The following is a 25,766-nucleotide window of genomic DNA, read 5'->3' on the forward strand; positions in this document are numbered from 1 at the left end:
TACCACATTATAGGAAAAATATGAATGTATTGGAGACAGTGCAGAAGTGATTTACAAGAATGGTTCCATTAATGAGAAGTTTCAGTTATGAGGATAGATTGAAGAAGTTGGGACTGTTCTCCTTGGACCAAAGAAGACTAAGTAGAGATTCTTTAGAGGTTTTCAAAATAATGTCTGTGCTAGATAGAGTAGATAGGGTGAAACTGTTCCTGCTTGTAAAAGTGGAAAAAAACAAGAGTAAATAGATTTAAAATGATTTGCAAAAGGCACACATCTGATATGAGACAAATCTTTTTCACACAGTGAACAGTTAGAGAATGGAATGTACTGCCTTGAAGTGTGTTGGAGGCAGTTTCAATTGAGGCATTGAAGAAGGCATTGAATGATAATTTGTAGGGTTTTCTCAAAGTGAAGGATGGACTTCATTTCCACAAGGACTGTGCAGTGGTCACTATTAATGATACTGTCATGGACAGACAAATCTGCAGCTGGCAGATTGGCAAGGATGAGGTCGAGTATGTTTCTCCCTTTTGTTTGTTCCCTCACCACCAGCCACCAACCCACTCCAGCTGTTATATCCTTCAGCATCTGAACAGCTCGATTTGTAGTGCTGCTGGTGAGCCACTTTTGGTGGTGGACATTGAAATCCCCCATCCAGAGTAAATTTTACACCCCGGAGGAGCACTAATTCATCAGCTGAGGGAGGACAGTCTGTGGTAATTAGCAGGATGCCTCCTTGTCCATGTTTAACCTGATGCCACAAGACTTCATGGTGTCCAGAGTCATGTTGAGGACTCCCAGGGCAACTCCCTCTTGACATAGTTCCGCCACCTCTCCTGGGTCTGTCCTGCTGGTGGGACAGGACATATCCAGGGCTGATGTTGGTGGTGTCTGGGATATTGTAAGATATGATTCCATGAGTATGACTATGTCAGGCCATTGCTTGACTAGCCTGTGAGTTAAGTCTCCCAATTTTGGCACTAGCTCCCAGACATAAGGAGGACTTGTAGGGTTAACAGGATTGTTTCTGCCACTGTCTTTTCTGGTGCCTGGGTCAATGCCAGGTGACCTGTCCAGTTTCATTTCTTTCTTGAGATTTTGTAGCAATTGATACAACTGAGTGGCTTGCTATGCCATTTCAGAGGGCACTTAAGAGTCAACCACATTGCTATGGATATGGAGTCACGTAGGTGAGACCAGGCCCAGAGGTGTGGAGACTCTCCACTGAACACAAGACTTCTTTTTTAATTCCAGGTCAGAGACGGATTGTTCCCAGAAGGAGAATAAATTATCCCATGGTGGGGGGAGTGCCCCAAAAGGCATTAGTAAACCAGATGGGTTTTTAAACAAAAGTCAACAATGGTTTCTTTATCATCAGTAGATTCTTAATTCCAGACATTTTATTGAATTCCAATTCCACCAATTACCATGGCAGGATTTGAACCCAGGTCCCCAGATCATTAGCTGCATCCAATGATGATACCACTAAGCCATTGCCTCAATTGTATACTTCATTGACAGAGTGTAGGTAAGGCAATAAACATTGAGATCGATTTAAGTTGATACTCGTAGACTGAGGAAGGAATAGGGTGTTATGGAAGTAGGGTGCTAAAAGGTCTTTGGACTGAGGAGATGCTTGTGTAAAGTATGAACAGGACTATAGACCCAATGTTTCTGATACACTGAGGATTAAAGTTGAGGGTGGCTCAATTTAATCCAAACCTATAAACTTGGAGTAGAGTTCAACAAGTGTCAGTGAACTACCACCAATTGACTGAAAAAGGATTGAATATTTTTTAATACGTGCTGGTCCCATTTATTTCACAGGCCCCTCCCACTAATGTTATGTGTGACTTTTGTCATTATTTAACTCCACACCTATGGTAAGAATGCATTTACTAATTTTTAGGATTTATTTCCTTTGCGTGAAGTTCATATCAGAAATTTTGATGAATGACAGGCTGATCCAAAGAAAACATCCCACACAGTAACATTCCATCAGCAACACAATGCCAGACAAATAGATCTATTGTGTTGTGTTAGCAGTGACACACACTGTAATCCTAACTTAATAATATGTAAAAGATGTCAGCATGATCTCGTGATTTCATAATGAATCCAAACAAGTTTGAGATGATGTAAAGATCTTGATTTGGCAGAAGAGTCAGATAAAAAGTCAGATAATTGTGGAATGAGTGAATTTTCACATCTAGTGATTAATTACCCATGCTTGAAGGCTATTGCACTTATGATGGTATTTGAGTTTCATCATTCACATATGTTTAATCTTTTAATTTCCGAGGGCAACATACCCCTCTCTATTCAGAAAGCAGGATGCCCTAGAGCCTGGGACAGGGAGTTAGACCACAGCAGTTACAGCTTGGCCAGTGTTTGACCCAAACCTATTTAAAATCTCAATAAATGTACTACTTATCACATCCCACAACCTCCTATTGTGGGTACAGTAGACACTGTCCCCCCTCACCTTGAGATTGATTTACCCACCATGGGATAATTTATTCTCCTTCTGGGAATAATCCACCTCTTAACTGGAGTTTAGAAAGAAGAATGGAAGAGCAGTTCTGAGGAAGGGTCACCGGACCCGAAACATTAACTCTGTTTTTTCGTTCACAGTTGCTGCCAGACCTGCTGCGCTTTTCCAGCAACTTAGTTTTTGTTTAGAAAGACGAGGTCTTGTGGTGCAATGGGGAATGTCCCTATCTCTGAACCAAATGTTTTGGGTTCAAATCCCAATCCAGGCCACAGGTGCATTTTTAATGCAGCCAACAGATTGTGTATCAAATGGTAAAACTTTTCAGCATAAACCAATAGCAGGCAGAAAGACCATCAGAGATTCCTGGTCAGCCAAGTGATGGAAAGTCAATTGGAGCTTGTACCATCACCATTCCAAGATTGCCAACAACAACATGCATGTAAAAGTGTAGGTTGCCACAGTAACTTGGACTCCCTGAGTGAATTGTAACACAATACCACTATGACTGATCTAGCCGTGCCCAACACCTAATCACATTTGCCCCTTCCTCTGCTCCCAGCAGGATTACGAGGATTTGAACTGTTGAAATCCACTTAAAAAAAAAGAAACATGTTGGAAAATTATTCAAAAATAGAAAATTGACTCAGGATCTTCAGCTTCAATAAAGATGTGGATGTGCTGGTTTTGGACTGGGGTAGAAAAGGTTAGAAGTCACATGACACCAGGTTATAGCCCAACAGGTTTATTCGAAATCACAAGCTTTTGGACCACTGCTCCTTCGTCAGTGACGTAAGGAAAAGCACGGAATTTACAGGCAGAGAGATCAATAGGCAGAGAGATCAAAAGATCATACAAATAGTGTGACTGGAATGTTGACAAGCTGAATAAGTCTCTGCAGGTGACCAAAAGTGTCAGATGGTGTGAGTGAACCTGGCTATAACCTGGTGTCGTGTGACTTCTGACCTTGAAAATAAGGAGGAAGCAATCTGAGAATGTCTCACAGTGCTTAGCAGCCAATGAAGTACTCCTGAAGTACAGCGACTTTTACAATATATGAAAACCAGCAGCCAATTTATGCACTGGAAACTCATAGAAACAACAATATGATTGCATTTTCATGACATTATTGAAAGATGAATATTGGTCAGATGATAGAGACAGCTCCCTGTTCTACCATGGCACCTTTGGCATTTACCTGAGACAGCAGCCAAGGTCACGGTCTCATCTAAAACATGGCATTGCTGACAGTACAACACTCGTTCAGCTTGTCAGCTTAGATTTTTGATGCTCGATTTTCTCAATAGGGACTTAAACTCACAATCTCCCCCTCAGGGGCAACTGTGCTGCCAATTGAGCCAGATCCTACATTTTAGCGTAACATAAATAAAACAACAAGGGCAGACGCAAAAAAAAACTTCATAGAATTAACCCGCACCCAAAATGTAAATCCATCAGATTTCCCATTAAGGTTTGTGTTGATGACCTAATCATTGTGTCCTAAAGTGTCTTTTCAAATGTGGGTGATTTTCTCTTACCTGAGGTCCTTGTTCAGTTTGCGGATCAAAAGGATTACCCACCACTCGCTTCTTCACCCGCTCCACACTGCGGCGAATGAACTCGTCGTAAATTGGTTCCTCGACAAAAACCCGAGCAGCAGCAGTGCAGCACTGGCCTTGGTTAAAGAAAGCTCCCTGTGAGGCATAGTCAACTGCCTGGGACACTGGGTAAAGGAGAAACAGTATGCTTAACAATAACAGCAATATTCCCTGTGGGGGTTTGACTTGAAAACACCAGGACCAGCAACTTCCTCAGGCTTCTGCTCTTGTGTTGTTGAAAGTGCGACGGAAACGCTGTTTCCTTGTAACTCCAACACAGTTTCAAAGGCACAGTAACAGCAACTCTGAGAAAATTTCCAGTCTCAGAGACTAAACACACTGATAAATATCAGTTATTCTTCAGGCCATTCCCATTATGCCCAGCTATGAGCTTCGGCCTTTTGATTCAATCACGCACGGGTTAGGGCCCCTCTTTGCAATCTCCCACTCATGAGTGTGATCGTCTCAGTTCTGAAACAACCTTAGGCTCTCTATTCCAGTATTCATAGGGACATAGATTAAGGACCAGGACTGGCATTTCAGCCCCTTGAGCGTGCTAGGCCATTCAGCAATATCAAGGCTTATCTTCTTGTGGTGTCAAATCACTTTCCTGTCTGCAACCCCCTGTTCAAATACTTCAATTCCCTTGTCTATCAAACACCTGTCTAGCTTAGTCATGAATAAATTCAATGATCCAGCCTTCACTGATTTCTGGGGAAGAAAACTGTTTGGATTAACAACCCTCAGGGAAAAACATTCTGCTTATCTCCACTTACTTTTAAAATGTTTCCTAGTTTTAATCTCCCTCTGACAAGGAAACATCTACCCAGCATCCACCCTGTACAATCCCCTCAGGATTTTGTGTGTTTCAATAGTTCACTTCTCATTCTTCTTAACAGCAATCGGTATAGGCCCAACCTGATTGAACAAGTCAGCTCTTGGCCAGAAAGCAGATTCAGGCTCAGCCATTGTTCAGCTTCAGGTGTCTTACTTTAGGAAGGATTTGGTGATGGAGAGTGATAGAGTCGCTGAGATAATCTCAGGCTGACAGGTTTTAGGGATGAGGAGAGACCCAGGAAACTGGGCTTCTTCATAGTGGAACAGAGATTGTAACAAGAGGTTCTAATAAGGGGATTCAAAGTTGTGAAGTGATTTGCTGATGAAGGGCAGGTACCTGTTACTGAGTCGATGATTTCAGATTATCATCAAATAAAATGGAGAAGTGGCAAGAAAAATTAGAGGGTCGAGGCATGAAATGCATGGCCAGAACCACTGGAAGTAGAACTGACAGCAAATTCTAAAAGAATGTTATTTAAAAGTATGGAGAGAGAGCAGGAGATTGGGATTGAGAGGATTGTTTTATTACACTGGTATAGTCAGAAACACCATAGTTCTCATTGCAATCTTAAATGGCTTTTAAATACAAAACATCCCAAACTGTGTAAAATCATATAATTTGAAAGAAAAAGGAGAAAACAAATTGCCAGCATGTTAAAAAGATTGAACAAGAGCGGCTAGCAACAGGCAGAAACACTATAGCAATAACAGTGCAGTAAAATACTATCCTAGACCAACTAGAACCCTGAATGGAATCTTCTGCCATTAAATTATCAGAGTGAGTTCAGCTCATTTCTAAGCCTAGGTTGTGTGCTGACTATCAGGAAGCGTGCCTGGCCTTCCCATGGGGGTGAAGGCACAGGAGGCTATCTTTGACCGGGAAATGCCACCAGCATTTCCTAATCAGCCTGAACCTGAACATTTTGTTGGTTACTCACTGCTGCTGGGTGCATAGCCTCTGCAAATGGTCACTATCCTGATGTGGGAAGGAATTGTTGATCCAACAGTTCCATCTCAGAACTTTCTCCCACTTTGAAGCCTGCTCAGTGGCATTGGGAAAAGCCTGAAATGGTTGCAGCACAGAAGGATATCGTTCAACCTGTCGCGTTCATGCTAATTCTGTGTTAGTCCTCAATACCTTGCCTTTTCATCTGGAACTAAACCATTCATGACATTGAATAAAACAGTCTTCCTTTCTGTCACCCTGGCTTTTAATGTCAGGAGAGTTACTGCTCCTGATGACAACAGCTTCTTTACCTATGATGCTGAGCCCCATCGTTGAACATCTCAGTCAAATCTTGCCTAATCTTCTCTACAGGAATCCAGCCTAGCTTGCCCGCCTATCTACATAACTGAAGTCCTTCATCAGTTTTACATAAGGATAATCTTCTGAAGAATGATTTTTAATTTATCTGGATGTACACAATTCTGAGGGAGAGAACATTTTCCTCTGTAACGTCTGTGAAATTCAGAAAGATGTAGTTGTAAAGCTAACAAGAGTTACTCTTACAGTCAGAGTCAGCAAAGACAATGCAAGGATTCTTCCCACCAAGCTCTAGGGTGACTCTCTTCAGGTTACTTTTAGAGGCAGCTTCAGTTATTGACTTTCCAACCTATCAACAGAGCAGCACACATGGGTTAGAGAATGATTCAGAGAACTCAGTTCAGACTCAATGTATCAATTTATCGGGCTTGAAAATGAGTAATATTTATACCAATTTTCAAATGCATCATTTCCCCAGTTAATACAAAGAATTAATGACACAAAATGTGATACTGCATTATTATTCTCTGTGTAAATCCTCTAATACCCAGTGCCTTGACCAAATAAATGGTCTGATTGGGACCGTTACAAAGGGACTTAGAATTTCAGCTGGATTTAACATTTCCCGACCAGCAGGTTTGAGGATGGGAGTTGGAAGATGCTTATTAAATTCAGTATGTGGGCTGCCTGCCATTTACCCAGCTGTTTTGGCCCCCATCCAATTTTTAATGGAGACAATCCAGTGGCTCGTGTAACTCAGCCCACTAAATAATTTAGAAAAACTATAGCAGATGGAGTTTAATGTGGAGAAGTATGGAGTTATTTATCAGAGTGTGAGAAAGAGAAACTATGATGTGATCTTAGAGGCTAAAAACTTTGGAGGGTCAGAGAACTATAGTTGCCCATGAACATAAATCATCAAAAGCATGTGGATATGCATAAAGTAATCTGCACTCAGGGAAGATATGTGGGCAGTGGGAATGAGCACAATGTTGATTCACCAGGTTTGTATTGCAGTTCAAGAAATTAAATTATGAGGGAAGCTTTGCATGAACTTTGCTTGTATTTTCTTGGGTCCAAGAAATTGAGTGGAGATCTGAAAAAGGCATTGAAAATGAAAATCCAGATTGTAGATACAGAGAAACTATCATCCTGTGGGGAAATCTCAAACTAAGGGGGAATAACCTTAAAATTAGAACCAGGCTATTTGGTGACTATATCAATGACTTGGATGAAGGAACTGACTATATTGCTGCCACATTTGCAGACAACATTAACATAGGTGGGAAAGCAAGTTGTGAGGAAGTTACAGAGAGTCTGCAAAGGGATTTAGAAAGGTTAAGGAAGTGGGCTAAACTTTGTAATTAATTTTAGAAATGTGAGATTACCCACCATAGTAGGAAAAAAGTACAAAATTAGAATATAATTTATCAAACTGCAGAATGCTGTTTTGCTACAACTGAGCAGTGAACCATTTTGGTCTCCTTATTTGAGGAGGGAACTCAATGAATAAAGTTGAATGAAGTTTCAGATTAAAGGATCCCCTGTTTCAGATGGTGATAAGGAGGATTTTAAGGAAGTTGTTAATCTTTGGAATGTTCTACACCAGAAAGCAGTGGAGGCTGGCTGATTTATTATATCCAAGGCTGAATTAGACGTTTGATTGATATTGAGCACAGACAGAAAATGGTGTTGAGGCCATGAGTGAATCAGCCATTATATTAATGGATGGCAAAGCAGCCACAAGGGGCTAAATGGCCTACTCCTAATGGTGAAATCAGGAAATGCTTTTTCACACAAGCCCATGGTGAAAATCTGGAAATCTTCCACAGCAAAGACCGTGGATTGTATTCAACTGAAATTTCAAGGCAGTGATCCTTAAGTTTTCAGGGCTAAGAGTAGCAAGAAATGTAGATCAAAAGCAATTAACTGGATTTAAAGTTCTATTCAGCCAGGATCTAACTAAATGATAGAACATGTTTAAGTTTTTATTTTCATTCATTGGTTGTGGGTGTCATTGGCAAGGCCAATTGCCCTTGAGAGGGCCAATGGTCCTCTCCTGAACCTCTACGTTGGGTTTTGCTGTGGTCATTATATTTAGTATTTCAGAGGTTACTCCCGTGAGGGTCAGCCAACTCCTCAAGCGACCTCTGAAGTTCCTCCATGCTACTGTTGCCGAAGTCATTGGTTCCTGAGTGAGCCATGATTTTTGGCTGGTTTCTTTTTCTCTGCAAGAGTTTTCATGCCTGATGTGATATGTCAATCTGCTTGTTTTAGAGCCAAACCTGGCACCAGGACAACAAACTATTAAGGACTGGATCTCAGCCTAAAATCTGAGACAAAGATTTCCCACATTGGGCTCAGTCAGCAATCCAGTACAACTTCACCCAAAATTACCCTAAAAGTTCATTTTTTCCTCAAGTTTCTGCTCAAACCGATTGGGATATTGCTGTATATAGAACCTGGAATGGTTCTGCACCATTGAATAACATTTTAGAAAATAATTTAATTTTAAAATACTCTGCATTACCACTTAATTTCATTAGTGCATGCACAGCAGTTTCTAAACAAATTAAACATGTTTTAATATTTAAAGACTTCTAAAAGCTGCTTTGTCAGCCTCAGCAAAAGCTTAATTTTAAAAGTCTTCTTGAAGAGCTACAAACAAGTGCAATCAACAGAAATTGATTCATCGATCTGAAGGTCTGGTCATTTAATTTTGGAGGAGAGTTGCACTCAGGGCAATGCTTTTCAAATAGAACAAAAGATCACAGAAACTTGATTTGCGTTGGATGTAATTAGCATTTGAAATTCCTTGATAATTTCTGTTGGTTTTCTGATATTGGCTGAACTGAAAATAACTATGAAATTGTTTGGAAATTCCAGGCCCAGTTGCTTGTCTCCCTGGTAACAGAATGCCCCATAGTTAAGTCATATCTGATGGTGCCGCTCTCTGTCCATCAGTAAGCACTTGCCTCACAGATTACCCCCACATATGCCTCTCTTCTTGTGCAACTCGGAGATGTGAGAACTTGCACCTCTTTTCATTCACAGCATATGCTTCCAGAAAAAGTATCTTTTTTGGTACATCTCAATTCATCATGAGGATTTTAAAGCAATGGTTCCCTACCTCAGTTGAACCAGTGAATGCAATTTTATCAATGTCCTTGTGGCAGGCGATAGCTGCCCCGGCAGTGGGTCCATATCCTGGGACAATATTCACCACACCTGGGGGGAAAGGAACCTATAATTCACAAAATGTTATTTACATGTTAGTGGATCGAAAGGTCCAGCTGTCTCCAGTTTCAACTTTGTGCAGCACATAAATAAATTACAAGTAAGCAAGTTCCTGTCACAGAGCATTACCATCAGAAATTCCGGTTCAAGTCGGATATGATTTTCCAGCCCACATTCCAGGAGGGAGCATCTCCGCTGCTAGAACAGTTGTAGGGTATTCACCAATAAAACCCCGTAAATAACTGTATCAGAGAGGGACCTGCATTTGGGAATTTGATCGAACAACCTGCACTTGGCAGGAATTGAGCAGCTGTAAAACTCTCAAGAGCTCTGACATCATCCAGGACAGATCTTTTTGTCTAATGTCCTCATTTCTGTTAAGATAATTATCCACAGACACCAGGGGCATCTTGAACCCCATGGGCACCAGAGACATAAGAACATAAGAACTAGGAGCAGGAGTAGGCCATCCGGCCCCTCGAGCCTGCCCCACCATTTAATAAGATCATGGCTGATCTTTTTGAGACTCAGCTCCACTTACCTGCCCACTCACCATAACCCTTAATTCCTTTACTGTTCAAAAATTTATCTAGCCTTGCCTTAAAAACATTCAGCGAGGTAGCTTCAACCGCTTCACTGGGCAGGGAATTCCACAGATTCACATCCCTTTGGGTGAAGAAGTTCCTCCTGACCTTAGTCCTACATCTGCTTCCCTTTATTTTGAGACGACGCCCTCTAGTCCTAGTTTCACCTGCTAGCGGAAACAACCTCCCTGCCTCCACCTTTTCTATTCCCTTCATAATCTTATATGTTTCTATAAGATCTCCCCTCATTCTTCTGAGACACCATGGTTGGACTCCATGGCTGGGCACCATAGCAGAAATATGTACAATATATATCGATGGTTAATTCCTTTTCTTCCCAAAGACCTCCACTGTTCGTGCTTTGCTCAATGGCATATCCACAAGGACTCTTACAAATCTTTACAGATGCACCATAGAAGGCATCCTATCTAGATGTATCACAGCGTGGTTTGGCAACTGCTCTTTGCAAGGCCGCAAGAAACTGTAGAGTCGTGAACACAGCCCAGTCCATCACGCAAACCAGCCTTCCATCCATTGACTCCAACTATACTTCCTGCTGCCTCGGGAAAGCAGCCAACAGAACCAAAGACCCCTCCCAACCCAGTTACACTCTCTTCCACCCTCTTCCATCCAGTAGAATGTATAAAATGTTGAATACAGGTATGAATAGATTCAAGAACAGCTTCTTCCCCACTGTTATCAGGCTTTTGAACAGACCTCACAAATGTTAATTCTGATCTCTCTGCCCCTTTTCTGCGGCTGTAATACTGTGTTCTGCAATCTGTTCTGCTACCCTGATGCTCTTTGCGTGGTATGATCTGCCTGTATAGCATGCAAAACAATACTTTTCACTGTATCTTGGACATGTGACAACAATAAATCAATCAGCAATGGTAATGTAATAGAAACTACACCCCATCCAGGGTGTTTTTGCTCCAAATCATTCCACATTGAATGGGGGATATTTTCCTGTTTCTTTACCATAATTGGGTCCAAATCCTGTAACTCCCAATCCAATAGCATTGTCAGAGTTTTATAAATACATGGACAACAGTGGTTCAACAAAACAGCTTAATCACTGTCTCCAGGTAATTGGGAATGTACAATAAATGCTTGGTACCAATGCCAACTTCAAAAGGACAAAATACAACAGCTACAGGGATGTACCCAACAGTATCAGCTGATAAAATTGGTAATAATTACAAGTATTATAAAAACATCAGCTGAGGGCACTCATGTGGTGTATTGGTCGTGTCCCTACCTTTGGACTGGGAGGCCCTGGTTCAAGTTCAGAGATGTGTAATGACATCTCTGAACAGCTTAATTAGGAAAGAAAAGGTAAAAACACCAATTGATGGAACCACTAAAATTTACAGCAGAGAAGGAGGCTGTTCACCTTATTGTGTTTGTGCTATCCCTTTGCAATAGTAATTCCATTCCTTTTTGGTAGCTTTACGTCTTTCTCTTAATTGAGTATTTGCTCAATTTTTCATTAAAAATGCAATGATTTCTGCCTGCATGACACATTGTGACCAATCATTCAATGCTCCAAAACTGTAAAAATAACTGTCTAACCACTATTCTTGCTTTCTATGATAGTTTGAAAAATGCCCCCTACACCCTCCATCACATCTTCCTCAGCCTTATAAGAAACATTCCCAGTATCTAAAGTCTCTCCTAATACTACAGTTTCCCAGCCCTACATAATCCTGGTAAATCTACACCATATATTCTCCATGGATTTAAAGTCCTTTCTATAATGGACTGTCTAAAACACCACATGTGCTCTAAGTGAGATCTTTTGATGTGTATATGCATTTTTATCTAGCAGACAACAATAAAACATGAGCTATTCTGTATTTTTCCATTGAGTGAACAGGAAACAAAGGCAACAGGTATCAAAGTTAAAACTGAAAGATTTTTAAAAAATGATTTACTTCAGAGAGAGAACCAGAAAATGCTGCAAATCTTACTGTGAGTATAAACCCAGTAGAAATTGAGAATCACTGCAATAAAGTTACTGAATAAGAAGACAACATCAAATGGTCATTATCATTCCATTATCAGGATGGGAGTAGCCAGTGGGCAGTCGTCCCCTGGACTGTGTATCTATTACCACGGTGTGGGTTAGTGGGTGGGAACAATAGTGGCAGCATGAGCTCATGGGAGTGAGAGGATGTTGGGGGAGGGCAATGATGGCAAAATCACTCAGGAACTCTCCCCCACTCACTGAGAATGTGCAATGTGCCAGTCAATTGGTACTTTCAACACTGACATTAATCCATTCTATCTATTAATACCATCTATTGGGAACCAAAGCTAGTAAATAGTGTTAAAGTACAGATCAGCAATGATCTAACTGAATAGCAGAAGGGACTGAATGGCCTCCTCCTGGTTCCATATCCCTTTTTACTGTTCACCTTCCCTGCTTAAATGAATCCATCTTGCCTAGCCTGGCACGATGAAATGTTTGGAAACACCCCACAAGCTCTAATTTCTTGCAGCTCCTTACAACTACAGTGGTAGGAAACGGTGTGAGAGAACACATTAATTTCCCTCCGCATTATTTATCAAACTACCAAACCATTTTCTCAGTATCTCTGTAATTGATGTTATAATTGAGGTCATCAGCCCATTGAAGTAAGGGTTGCATCTTCACTGGTTTCTTTGAATAGAACAGGAAAGCCAGAGAACATTTTGACAAAAAGCATCATGACAACGCCCTGAGAATTTGGCACTAACATACAGGATCCTTTGTGATGTGTCAGTGAGTAAGTGGAAGCCCTTTCTATTTTGGAAATTCAATGTGCTCTGTTTCTATTCCAACAGGTTTACTAATCCCTCTTCCCTTTGCTGGTCTGAAATCTTGACTTTGCCCCTTGCCTTGATACATTTGTTTAAACCCCCCTGCTCTCCACTACTTACCCTCTATTCAAGAAACTCATTTCCCTTCAGTACAACCTCCCCTTGTTTTAGAAGTCAATCCAAATCACCACAGATGTCAACATTGACTCCTACAGCATCCAGGCTGTAAACATTGACTTTGCTCTCGCTCTCCCCCTCCTCTACACCTACTGTGTGGCCAGTCAAACAATCCCAGGTTGCCAATCCTCAGAATCTTATACTTTCAATCTGGTGCTGAAGTCTTGAAGCACCCTCTTGAAGATTTAATATCTATTTCAATTTATGTCATTGATTTGAAGATGGATCATAACGTTATGGTTCATGTGCTTGATGGTGTCCTTCACTCTGTCACTAAAGACACAACACATCATTCAGAATTGGTGATCATGAATTGAAAACAGGTTCAATATAAGTTGACTGTAGAATCTTCCATTTGGACAATACACCTTGGACACATAATCCCTTACTATAATGACTTAAATTTCTGATATTCATGAGGCACTGGCATCAGTACTGGAACAGGAGGGATCTGTACCATTGGGACGGTCTCCACCTGAACTGAGCTGGAAGCCTCTCCACCTCCGTGCCTTTCTCCAGCTTTATGTTGCCCCCTCTCTAATTCTACCCCCCACCTCTCCCCTGGGGTTCCTGTACTGAAGCAATTTGGAATAGTGGTGTAAAATGAGGAATAGCCTGAGCATGACATTTGTTATCACTTCACTATCCAATGCCCACTTGTGTGATTGCTGCTCCCTGCCCACTATCAGAATGTCCTGGAAAGGGGCATCAATGGGCCTGTGAAGATCCTTTGAATTCAGGGGGTCTTCATCTTCACCCAGGTTACCCCACCCCCACCCCCCCACCCCCCACCCCCGCACTATTTATTTGCTGGAGGCCTCAGTCTCCAGCAGGAATACTGCCTGATCTTTAGGTCAATTCTGCCCACTGCCTCAGTGTCAGCACTGCCACAGTGTAACATAGATCAGGAATTGAACATAGTAGAGCAGTAAGCCCTACAGTCCAATGAAAAGATTTGCAGTCCTGTTGATTTTGCAGGCTTGGACACCTCTATTCCTTACAAAACTTCCCCACTGTGTGGCCCTCAGTGAGAAAGGGAATAGGTACAGTCCCCTGTTATCACATTCTGTAAATGCAAGCTTCAACATCTTTTTCCCTGTGCTAAACATAGAAATTTGTTGAGATAATTGAGACCTACAGAGTTTTAGTAACCTGATACCTTAGCTCAAAGACACTTTCTGTGTTTTTTTTGGGGAGAATTCAGCATCTTATTACTTTATAAATTGAAAAAAAATGTGCAGTGGTTACCAATCAGGGATGTTAAAGATGATATCATGAATCAAGTCAGGCACAGGCAGAGTGTCAGGAGAATAAAGTTGTTGATTTGAATCATTCCAGAGTGTCTCAGTGAACATCTCCCAGTTATACAGCTTTGCTGGTCATTCTCCAGAGACCTGTACATACATCCAGAGGGACCCACCAATGCAAGTCTGGAGGGGTGCTGTCTTCTCAATGAGTACACTGAAGTTCATTGATTCACAGAACTGTTATGGTGAAGAAGGAAGCCATTCAGGACCAATACTGTTTGCACCCAACTTTCCAAATGATCATTTTGACTTAGTGCCATTTTCTGTTACCCTGCACATTGTTTCTATTCAAATAGTCATCCAGTGCTCTAGTGAGTGGAATGAGGTTTGCCGAGTGGACCTCATAGAATATGAGTTCCCTAATTGGGGCTGTTAGTCTGGTCCAATCAGAGTGCCCAGGCTGACAGATGTAAACAGGAGTGTCAGGGGTTCTGTTCACTCTGGGAGCCAGGACTGAGCTAGCTTGGTCAGTGTCATGTACTAAGCATATGTAAGTAAAGAATGACTTGGTGAGGGGATACTAACCTTCATGGAGTTTTTTCAAGTACCCTCTTGAATGCCTCAATTGAATCTCCCTCCAACAAACCTGCAGGATGTGCATTCCAGACTCAACCCTCTTATTGTGTGAAAAAAGTTTTTCTCATTTTAAATTTGTTTCTTTTGTAAGCTTTAAGTCTGTGTACTGTAGTTCCCGATACTTTTATCCCGTCTTAGCCTTCTTCTCTCCAAGGAGAACAGTCCCAACTTCTGCAAACTATCCTCATAAATGAAGTTCCTCACCCATTAAACTGTTCTTGTAAATCATTTCAGCACTTTCTCCAATGCATTCACATCCTTCCTATAACGTAAATAATACTCCAGCTGAGTTCTAATTAATGTCTTATACAAGTGCAGCATAATATTCTTGCTATTGTACTCCTTATTAGTAAAGGATGGGGTATCGAATGCTTCATTAACTGCTTGCTCCACCTGTCCTTTTTAATGACTTTTTAAAGCCATCTTTAATGACTCATGTACATATCACCCAGGTCTTTTTGCTCCTGCACCTCCTTGAGAGTGGTTTTCTTTAGTTTATAGTGTATCTCTGTGTTCTTTCAATCAGAATGCATACTTCATACTTTTCTATATTGAACTTCATCTACCAAATATCTGCTCACTCCAACTTGTCTATGTCTTTTTGAAACACTACACTATGATTTTCACCTTCTAAGTTTTGTGTCATTTGCAAACTTTGAAAATGTCTTCATCCACACAAAGATTTTGATTATTAATGTATACCAGGAAAAGCAAAGGTCTCAATACTAACCCCAGGGAACTTCGGTACAAACCTTATTTCAATCCCCAATCTATCCATTGACTATTTCTCTCTGTTTCTTGTCACTTGGTTAAGTTTCTCCTGTCCCTTTTATTCAATGAGCTCTAATTTTCCACACATGTCTGTAGTATGGCACAGTTTCGAACATCCTCTGGATATCCTCGTATACCACATCAATATTGTTACCCTCATTGACCCTCTCTGATAAATCTTTAAAAAACTCCAACAATTTATTGAACATGATTTCCCTTTAAGAAAACCCTGCTGCCTCTTCCTAATTAACTCACATTTCTCCAATGTGACCATTAATTCTATTCTGAGTCTATTACTCGTTCAGGTGGGATCCCATGGCATTGTTTGAAGAACAGAAGGAAATTGTCCCTACTACCCTGGGCCAATATTTATCCCATGACCAGCATCAAAAAATCAGATAATTTACCTTTTAAAACTTTGCTCAAGGTATGCGGGTGTTGCTGACTATTCCAGCATAATAGGTGAACAGTACTGACCTCCTTGATTAAGGCTCCCATGTAAAGAGCTGTGAGGGGAGTCTGTTCGGCTGGTTTAATCACTACAGTATTCCCACAGCAAACTGCTGGAGCCACTTTCCAAATGAACATCAGCAGGGGGAAATTCCACTGGGAAAAGAAGCACATTGTCAGATCAGATTAAATGTAGAAATACAGGGTTGTTAGGATCTAAAATTTACGAGTGAGACAGTTGAGTGAATAAGAAAAGCAGTTGGAGGTAAAAAGGTGAGAAGGAGAAGAATGATATTCAGGAATAGAAAGCATTACAGTAAATGGCCAATATCTCTCTATATTTCACATACAAAAACAGAAATTGCTGGAATAGCTCAATTCTGTTCTGAGGGTCATTGGACCCAAAACGTTGACTCTGATTTCAGTCCACAGATGCTGCCAGACCTGCTCAGCTTTTCCAGCAATTTCTGTTTTTGTTTCCGATTTCTAGCATCCACAGTTCTTTTGGTTTTTCTCTCTGTATTTCTCCACGTTTGGTGACATTCTTAATGAATACTGCAACGGTTTGTCTCACTGATTCTTCTATTCTTTTTCCGAACTAGTATTGGCGGTAATGTTTCCATTGGGAGCTGGAGTGAAGCCAGCAGTCTCTGTGGGATTGGAGTGTGACTGTGTGAGAAAGCTCAGATCCAATAACCTCAACCTCACAGGTGGCAAAACAAAGACTGCTTTTCAGGTCTGTTAATTTGTGATTCATGCATATATTTCGGAAGTGATGTGGATCTCTGCAAGTCTATTACAGGCATGAAGGATAATAGGACAAAACACAACAAAATAGACCTCTCTTTAAAAATAACCTGTGAAAGGTGTTGTTGCCTACAAACATACAAGAAAGATCAAAGTATTTGATAAACTGATTGAACTGTCATACACACAGCTATGAAACCCTTCACTGAGAGCCTGAATTACTAAGCTGCTTCTGCACAGGTAGCTTATTGGTCAATGGCATTCACATTGGATTCACACCGGGTTTCAACAGTGCAAGAAACTTCTGAACTGGGATAATGATTAACATTAGATTACAGGTGAGGAGGGGAATTTTGGGGAAGATCCAGTTGCTCAGGATCCCATTCCTTTCTGTCCGTGGTCAAGAACTTCAGCAGGAAGGGAATAGATCCTTCCCTTCTGTGTCCTGATTTTGTTAAAAGAATTTGATTAAATGCAGTCACAACACTGTGAGAAAGCCCAGCAGTTCATCAGTTGTGTTATCAATTTATGTGCTGTACCTAAAAATGGAAAGTAACTATTGGTAGTTGTACAAATTAGATAGTTTAGGGGGTATGGTTAGCAAATTTGCAGATGACACCAAAATTGGTTGACAGTGAAGAAGGTTATCTCAGAGTACTACGGGACCTTGATCAGATGGATCAATGGGCCGAGGAGCGCCAGATGGAGTTTTTTCTAGATAAATGTGAGGTGCTGCATTTTGGAAAGGCAAATCAGGGCAATACTTATACACTTACTGGTAAGGTCCTGGGAGTGTTGCCAAACAAAGGGACCTTGGAGTGCAGGTAGTTCCTTGAAAGTGGAGTCGCAGGTAGAAGGCATTTGGTATGCTTGCCTTTATTGTGTACAGGAGTTGGGAGGACATGTTGCAGCTGCAAAGGACATTGGTTTGGCCACTATTGGAATACTGCATTCAATTCTGATCTCCTGGCTGCAGGAAGGATGCTGTTAAACTGAAAAGGTTCAGAAAATATTTACAAGGACATTGCCAGGGTTGAAGGGTTTGAGCTATAGTGAGAAGCTGAATAGGCTGGGGCTATTTTCTCTGGAGCATCAGAGGCTGAGGGGTGACCTTAAAGAGGTTTATAAAATCTTGCGGGGCATGCATAGGGTAAATAGTCAAGGTCTTTACTCCAAGATAGGGGAGCCCAGAACTAGAGGGCATAGGTTTAAGGTGAGAGGGGAAAGATTTAAAAGGAACCTAAGGGGCAACTTTTTCACGCAGAGGGTGATGCATGTATGGAATGAACTGCCAGAGGAAATGGTGGAGGCTGGTACAATTACAACATTTAAGAGACATCTGGATGATAATATGAATTGGAAGGATTTTCAGGGAAATGGGCCAAATGCTGGCAAATGGGGCCCGATTACTTTAGGATATTTCGTCGGCATGGACGAGTTGGACTGAAGGGTCTGTTTTCGTGCTGTACAACTCTATGACTCTAAAACTTATTTATTTGTTTGTGGGATGTAAACACCTCAGGATGGGAGAGCCTTCATTGTCAGTCCTAATTTCCCTGATGCTAAGATTAGGGAGGGGTATACTGATATTCAGGAATGTGTCACTGTTAAGGAGGATGTGGTGTTGAAAAACATTAAGGTGGATAAGTCCCAGGGCCTTATGGGATCTTTCCCAAGATACTGAGGGAGGCAGGGAAGAGATTGCTGGGCCTTGTATCCTCTTTAGCCACAGCTAAAATGTTTACAGCCTCTGGAGTTTTGTTAATTATATTTTGGTGATCAAGGAATATTTATGAAGAATTTTCAGACATTAATTTAATAGAGTACACTTGAAAAGAACACTTCCTTACATCAGAGATAACAAGGTGTAGAGGTGGATGAACACAGCAGGCCAAGCAGCATCAGAGGATGCTGTCCTTAACCCCTCCTTACATCAGAACTGCTTTCTTAAAAATTGCTGTAATTATTTTCCTTTAATTGAATTGTTAGAAATCAACTTAAAAATAAAAATTAAGCTCTTGTATCACTGAATGAGTTTCTCATTCCAACTCACTGGAATAATCTGTCCACAGACACCAATCGGTTCATGTCTTGTAAACATCACAAAATCTCCATCTGCCAATAGAAAAGCATAATATTAACAATTGACAGACAGATCCCAGAGTATAGGTTTATAAAATTGAGGTGTTGGGGTGTGTTGGTGTGTGGGAGTTAATAGATATTTGTACTCTAAGCAGCAAGATTTGCTAATAAATGGTGCAATGTGCACAACAGACGTACCCACTGGTATACTTTGCCCGTGGATCTTATCTGCCCATCCAGCATAGTACCGCAGTGTCCTTACGCAGCCCTCTAAGTCAACGGCAAATGACTGCAGAAAGGGTTTTCCTGTGTCCATGGTCTCCAGAGTCTGATATGTTTAAATAAAAGGGGATTTAGAACAAATTGGTTTATACACTGGTTAGCCCTCAAAAAACAGATGTAGTGATTGTAGTTTATTGAAAATTGCATTGTGCATTTCAGCCACTTAAGGCTGCCACATATGCACGTGCCGTTAGAAGGAGTCTGGAAGACAATAAAATATCAGATTACCAGCAGATTAATCTCCATCTCATTTTGAATGCTTCTTCCTGGACATCTCTCTGTATCTTTTTAAGAATTTCATAGAAATTGTGATGCATGATTAACCCAGGTCCGTTTAGTGGAATTAAGCAGTGTGTCAACTTCATTCTATCTGCCAAATATAACAATGTCAAGGAGTCATCAGTGCTAACTGTGCTGCTCAAACTGTTGCCTTAACAGGGGACCCAGTGACATACATATAAAAATAGGAGCAGGAGGAGGCCATTCCGCCCTTCGTGCCTGCTCCGCCATTCATCTCAAACATGGCTGATCGTCCAACTCAATAATCTAATCCTGCTTTCTCCCTATTACTTTTGATCCCATTCGCCCCATGTGCTATATTTAGTCACCTCTTGAATAGATTCAATGTTTTGGCATCAACTACTTCCTGTGGTAATGAATTCCACAGGCTCAACATTCTTTGGGTGAAGAAATGTCCCCTCATCTCCGTCCTAGATCATCTACCCTGAATCCTCAGACTGTGACCCCTGTTTGTGGACACACCCACCACCAGGAACATCTTCCCTGCATCTACCCTGTCCAGTCCTGTTAGAATTTTATAAGTCTCTATGAGATCCCCCGCCTCATTTGTCTGAACTCTAGAGAAAACAATCCCAACCTAGTCAATCTCTCCTCATACGTCAGGCCTGCAATCCCCGGAATCAGCCTGGTAAACCTTTGTTGCACTCCCTCGAGACCAACAGCGTCCTTCCACAGAAAAGGAGACCAAAACTGCCTACAATATTCCAGGTGTGGCCTCACCAAGGCCCTGTATAACTGCAACAGCACATCCCTGCTCCTGTACTTGAAACCTCTCGCAATGAAGGCCAACATATCATTTGCCTTCTTTACCGCCTGCTGCACCTACATGCTTACCTTCCGTGACTGCTGTACAAGGACACCCAGGCACCACTGCACACTCCCCTCTCCCAATTTACCGCCATTCATGTAATAATCTGCCTCCTTGTTTTTGCTTCCAAAGTTAACCTCATGGGTGGCATGATGGCTCAGTGGTTAGCGCTGCTGCCTCACAGCGCCAGGGACCTGGGTTCGATTCCACCCTCAGGCGACTGTCTATGTACAGTTTGCACATTCTCCCCATGTCTGCGTGGGTTTCCTCCAGGTGCTCTGGTTTCCTCCCACAGTCCAAAGATGTGCAGGTTACGTGCATTGACCATGCTAAATTGCCCGTAGTGGTCAGGGATAGATAGATGGTGTGGGTCTGGGTGGGATGCTCTGAGTGTCGGTGTGGGCTTGTTGGGCTGAAGGACCTGTTTCCACACTGTAAGGATTCTATGATTTGTGCAAATTATACTGCATCTGCCATTGATTTGCCCACTCACCCAACCTGTCCAGATCATGCTGAAGGATCTCTGCATCTTTATCACAGTTCACCCTCCCCCTCCCACCTAACTTGATATCATCTGCAAACTTGGAGATGTTATATTTTGTTCCCTCATCCAAATCATTAATATATATTGTGAATACCTGGGGTCCCAGCACTGATCCCTGTGGCACCCCAGTAGTTACTGACTGCCAATTTGAAAAGGACCCATTAATTCCTACTATTTGTTTCCTCTCTGCTAACCAGTTTCCTATCCATCTCAATACACTTCCCCAATCCCATGCGCTTTAATCTTGCACATTGATCTCTTATGTGGGACTTTGTCAAACACTTTTTCAACACCACCTAAACCCAGCCTACACCCCAAGGGAAAATACTTTATAAGTGCAGTGGGTGCTGGGAGTCACTCTGCCACTGAATTTAATCTGGGAATGAGCGAGGATTGGCTGGTGTTGGGAGAGGTTTCTACACCGAATGTCTTGGTGAAGGCAACAGAAACAAAATGAGATGTTTCATTTTCTTAGGAGATCAGAGAGTTTCCTGGCACCTGATGAGTGGGACGTGAGAACTGTTGGCAGGATCGACAAAGTAAATTTAGTGTAGTTTTAGTGGTATAGACTTGATGGACCAAAGGGCCACTTGTATTGTCTGATTCTATGCTGGAATATGTTAATGACATCACAGGTGTGATTATTCTTGTCATGGGATGTGGGCATCACAAGCTGGGCGCACATTTGTTTTCCCCTTGAATGGAAGGGCTTGTTTGGCTATTTCAAGGCAGTTACAAGTCAATCAGACCAGGTAAGAATGGCAGATTTCATTCTCTAAAGAGTATTAATAAACAATCAATACTTGCTTAAAGGTCTCTGTGAAACAAATCAGAATATTAGCCTGAGCTTCATAAATTACAAATTTAGTGACAATGCCATGCTACTGCCATCTCCTCAAGGTTCAGTTAAGGTTAGGAAATGTGACTTTAAATGGCAGATTCTAAATGCAGCTCTAAGCATCACCCATTGACCAACATACTATAACACTAATACCACATCCATAAGCAATCTTTACCACTCTGAACTCATTCCTGATATGACATGCATTACTTCACCCTGACATTGTTGCAAACTTCACCATGCTTCTCACAGTGTGTAGATACTAGCAGCTATTCAAACATGGCTGCCACATTGTCCAAACAGATCACATGACATTTACTGGCACACTTTCATCTCTCCTACAGGAAGTGGCACACATTTGGACATTTCAGGCAGTAACTAGCAGGGCACAGGTGGCCTGGAGGTCTCAGTTCCCTTGGAGGCAACAGTGCTGGACATGGTGGGAAGGATCATTGCTGAGGCTGTGGTTACTAGTGGGGCTGACACCATCAAGGATAACGGTATCCTCATTCTCAATCCTCTGTCTTATGTCCATTTGCCTGTCCTCCGCCAGCCTCTTGCCTTGCAAGCTGCAGATGCTGTCAGGATGGACGTTCTCCCCTCAGAACAACCCAACGTTTGTCCTGATTTCATTTCAGGTGGAATTTCATTTCAGCAGGAAGATGGTAGTAAAGAAGACAGGCTTACACTCAATTTCACTGTCACAACCATCAGCTCAAACATTGACACTGTTTATAGTTTAGACAATAGCAGAGAGGTGAGATCTACAACTGGTGAGGCACTGGCAGACAGCATGGAGTGAGGAGAAGGACAGCGCAGGTAAAAGGGGGAAAAGTCACACAGTAATTTTGCCACAGAGGACACTGATGAGAATTTTGATGGATCATGCGAGTATAAAGCTGATGGGTTACCACCAAGATGTCTAGTGTGTTGGCAGAACCTACCAGAAACGCTACATGCAGTGTCAAGGAGCACGCACAAGTCTATCAATAATGTTGTAGGTTGGAGCTCAGTGTTTCCATCCTGGAGACTGAGACCAATTGCAATTTCAATGGAATCAATGAGATGCTGCCCCAACAGTGTCAATGGCTCCATGGAGCATGAACCAGCACAGGGTTGTGTTACTACTCTCAACCCACTGTTCCACACTGTTATTACTCCCTTACTATTGCTGTCAGCTAGTAACAATTGTTTATTGAGGTTTGTGCCTCAGGGATATGTCAGGATGGCTCCCAGCAAGTTCTGTGTATGAACAGAAGCTTTATTTCCATACATTTAAAATGTCTGCTTTCTCGTGCTTACCACTTAGTTTCTGTTTCATTGTACCTACACCCACAGATTGAGCCCTCAGAGCCAATAGATGTACACAACAAACACTGAGCAATGACATGATGCTGTGATGGTGCTGTCTGAAGCCTGACCTGCAGGCCTGAAGCTGCTGAAGGATGACTGCAGCCTCCCTTACTGTGCAGAAAGTTGTTTCCACCAGTCACACAGCAGTTACCAGGATGTGCAGAACCATGCAGAAAATGATTTAATTTCCAAAAGTGCATTGAAATGTATATTTTCTGTTGGATTTTTAAATGTAAATTGTGGCAAAAGGACAACGTAATAGCCAATGGCTGAGGGAAGGAAGGGATACTGCTGATGTCACTACATTTTTCAGAGTGACATCAGCACCAATGCATGCACAAGACAGTGAGGTGGATGCTAAGGGTGAAGATATTGGAGGCTGAAAGGCTCAGGGTCCATGGCGGAAGTTAGGGCTAATCATGGAGTCCTTACAGTGTGGAAACAGGCCATTTGGCCTATCGGGTCCACACTAACCCTCCAAAGATCATCCCACCCAGCCCCAGACCCTCAACCACATTCCTGGCCTTGTAATCCTGCATTTCCCAAGGCCAATCCACCTAACCTGCACATCTTTGGACTATGGGAGGAAACTCGAGCACCCAGAGGAAACACACAAAGACACAGGGAGAATGTGCAATCTCTACACAGATAGTTGCCCGAGGGTGGAATTGAACCCGGGTCCCTGGCGCTGTGAGGCAGCAGTGCTAACCACTGAGCCACATGCCATTGTGGAGCTTCCCCACCTGGTAGTGCCTGTGGAGTGGCTCTCCTCCACTCTGGCCTGGTCACTATGTCTTCTTCAGCCTCTGTGCTGCTCATGAATGGGCATACTGGAAGCCATGACCAGGGCCTGGTGCCGCTCCTTGCCCCAAATACCTCCATCCCCCACCTGCTGCTCCCCGTTGTCCCCTCCTTTTTCAGATTCTGGTCTATCCATGTACCGTGCAGCTGTTTTCAGCTGCTATTCCTTCACTGCAGATCACACGTGACACCAAGAGTGAACGACAGCAAGCAGATTGTGAAGCCTGTTAAGGGCACAGCAGTGAGGCCCGAGTCTTGGTCCGTACCACTGACTGTCCACAAACACCTCAGTCCCTGGACATGGATCGAACCAAGAGCAGTAACTGAAACTAGCTTGAGTTTAACAGCTCCATCGCTCTCTCTCTCTCTCTGTCTCTCCACAGACAGGGGAAAGGGGCCAAATACCTGAAAATAAAGTGCACTTTGGATCAGCAGCCAATCATGAATTTTTGATGCATTAGCACTGGTGATTCACTGAAGTCATTGAAATGGCAGAGGGAAGTGAATGCTCAGATAACACAGCGATAACACTACATTACTGAAAATTTTTGAGTAAAATTTGCAAACTCTCTTTCTAAATTCATTCATGGGATGTGACCATTGCTGGCTGGACCAGTATTTATTGTCCATCCCTAATTGTCCTTGAGAAGGTGGCTGCGAGTGCCTTCTTGAACCACTACAATCCATGTGCTGTTGGTAGACAAACAATACCATTGGGAAGGGAATTCTAGAATTTTGATCCAGTGACACTGAAGGAGCGACAATATATTTCCAAGCCATGATGGTGAGTGGCTTGGAGGGGAACTTGCAGGGGGTTGTGTTCCATGTATCTGCTCCTCCTGTTTTAGATGGATATGGTTGTGAGTTTGGAATATGCTATCTCAGGATCTTTCAGAAATTTCTGCGGTGCATCTTGTAGGTAGTATACGCTGTTACTACTGAGTATCGGTGAGGAGGGAATGGGTGCTTGTGCTTATGGAGCCAACCAAGCGGGCAGCATTGTCCTGGGTGGTGTCAAGCTTATTTGTTGTTGGAACTGCACTCATCCTGGCAAGTGGGGTATATTCCATCAAGTGGCCAAGTTAAATAAAAACTCATGTCACACAAATGCAAGGTACTGACCATCTCCAACAAGTTTTCTTGATTTGATTTGATTTATTATTGTCACATGTACCTAGGTACAGCAAAAAGTTTTGTATTGCGTGCAGTACAGGCAGATCATACCATACACAGTGCATAAGGGTAATAGAACAAAGCGACGAATACAATGTTACGGCTGCAGTAACAGAATTGAGGTTTAAGAGATCAGAGCGATTGTAAGATGTAGAGAGCTTGCAAAGTGTCGCCATGCATCAGTGCCATCTTGAAGAAGTAAGAACCTAACCATCACCTCTTGACAATGAATGGTATTACTGTCATTGAATCCCCACTTTCAGCATCCTGGGGGTTACCATTAACAGAAACTCAACTGGATTCACCACATAAACACAGTGGCTACAAGAGTACGCTAGATATTATACATCTGGCAGTTAAGAAGTCACTTCCTAAGTCCATAAACCTGTCCATCAACTACAAGGCCCAAGTCAGGAGTGTGATGAAATACTCCTCACTTGTCTAGATGGGAGCAACTCCAATAAAACTCAAGAAGTTTGACACCATCCAGGACAAAGCAGCCAACTTGATTAGCACCACACCCACAAATGTCCACTCACTCCTTCACTGACACTCAGTTAATACTTTGTTAGATTTTATGATGCTAATTGTGTTGAAAGATTTCTGCTGGAATTGTCTTCTACACTTTAGAGATGAGGTGTCATCAACTACAAATATGCAAGCCTGTGTAAGAATGGTACCAAAACAGAAGTTGCTGGAAAAGCTCAGCAGGTCTGGCAGCATCTGTGAAGAAAAAAA

At 42.2% G+C, this 25,766-nt stretch overlaps 1 protein-coding gene across 2 annotated transcripts in view; it reads right to left on the reverse strand.

Moving 5' to 3' along the window:
• The window catches only part of aldh1a3 (aldehyde dehydrogenase 1 family, member A3), a 139,036-nt gene that overhangs the window by 20,939 nt on the left and 92,331 nt on the right, over positions 1–25,766 (reverse strand). The window contains exons 4-9 of one of the 2 annotated variants that reach the window (XM_048615911.1): positions 19,125–19,254; positions 18,898–18,959; positions 16,125–16,253; positions 9,321–9,434; positions 6,437–6,539; positions 4,030–4,214 (exon numbers count right to left, since the gene is read on the reverse strand). In XM_048615911.1, coding sequence (XP_048471868.1) covers positions 4,030–4,214; positions 6,437–6,539; positions 9,321–9,434; positions 16,125–16,253; positions 18,898–18,959; positions 19,125–19,254 — 723 coding nt within the window. The remainder of the gene's footprint in view (positions 1–4,029; positions 4,215–6,436; positions 6,540–9,320; positions 9,435–16,124; positions 16,254–18,897; positions 18,960–19,124; positions 19,255–25,766) is intronic. The other variant, XM_048615912.1, reaches the window with a different exon arrangement.

The sequence above is a fragment of the Rhincodon typus genome, chromosome 33 (genome assembly GCF_021869965.1).
Source record: "Rhincodon typus isolate 14 chromosome 33, sRhiTyp1.1, whole genome shotgun sequence".
Taxonomy (NCBI): Eukaryota; Metazoa; Chordata; class Chondrichthyes; order Orectolobiformes; family Rhincodontidae; genus Rhincodon; species Rhincodon typus.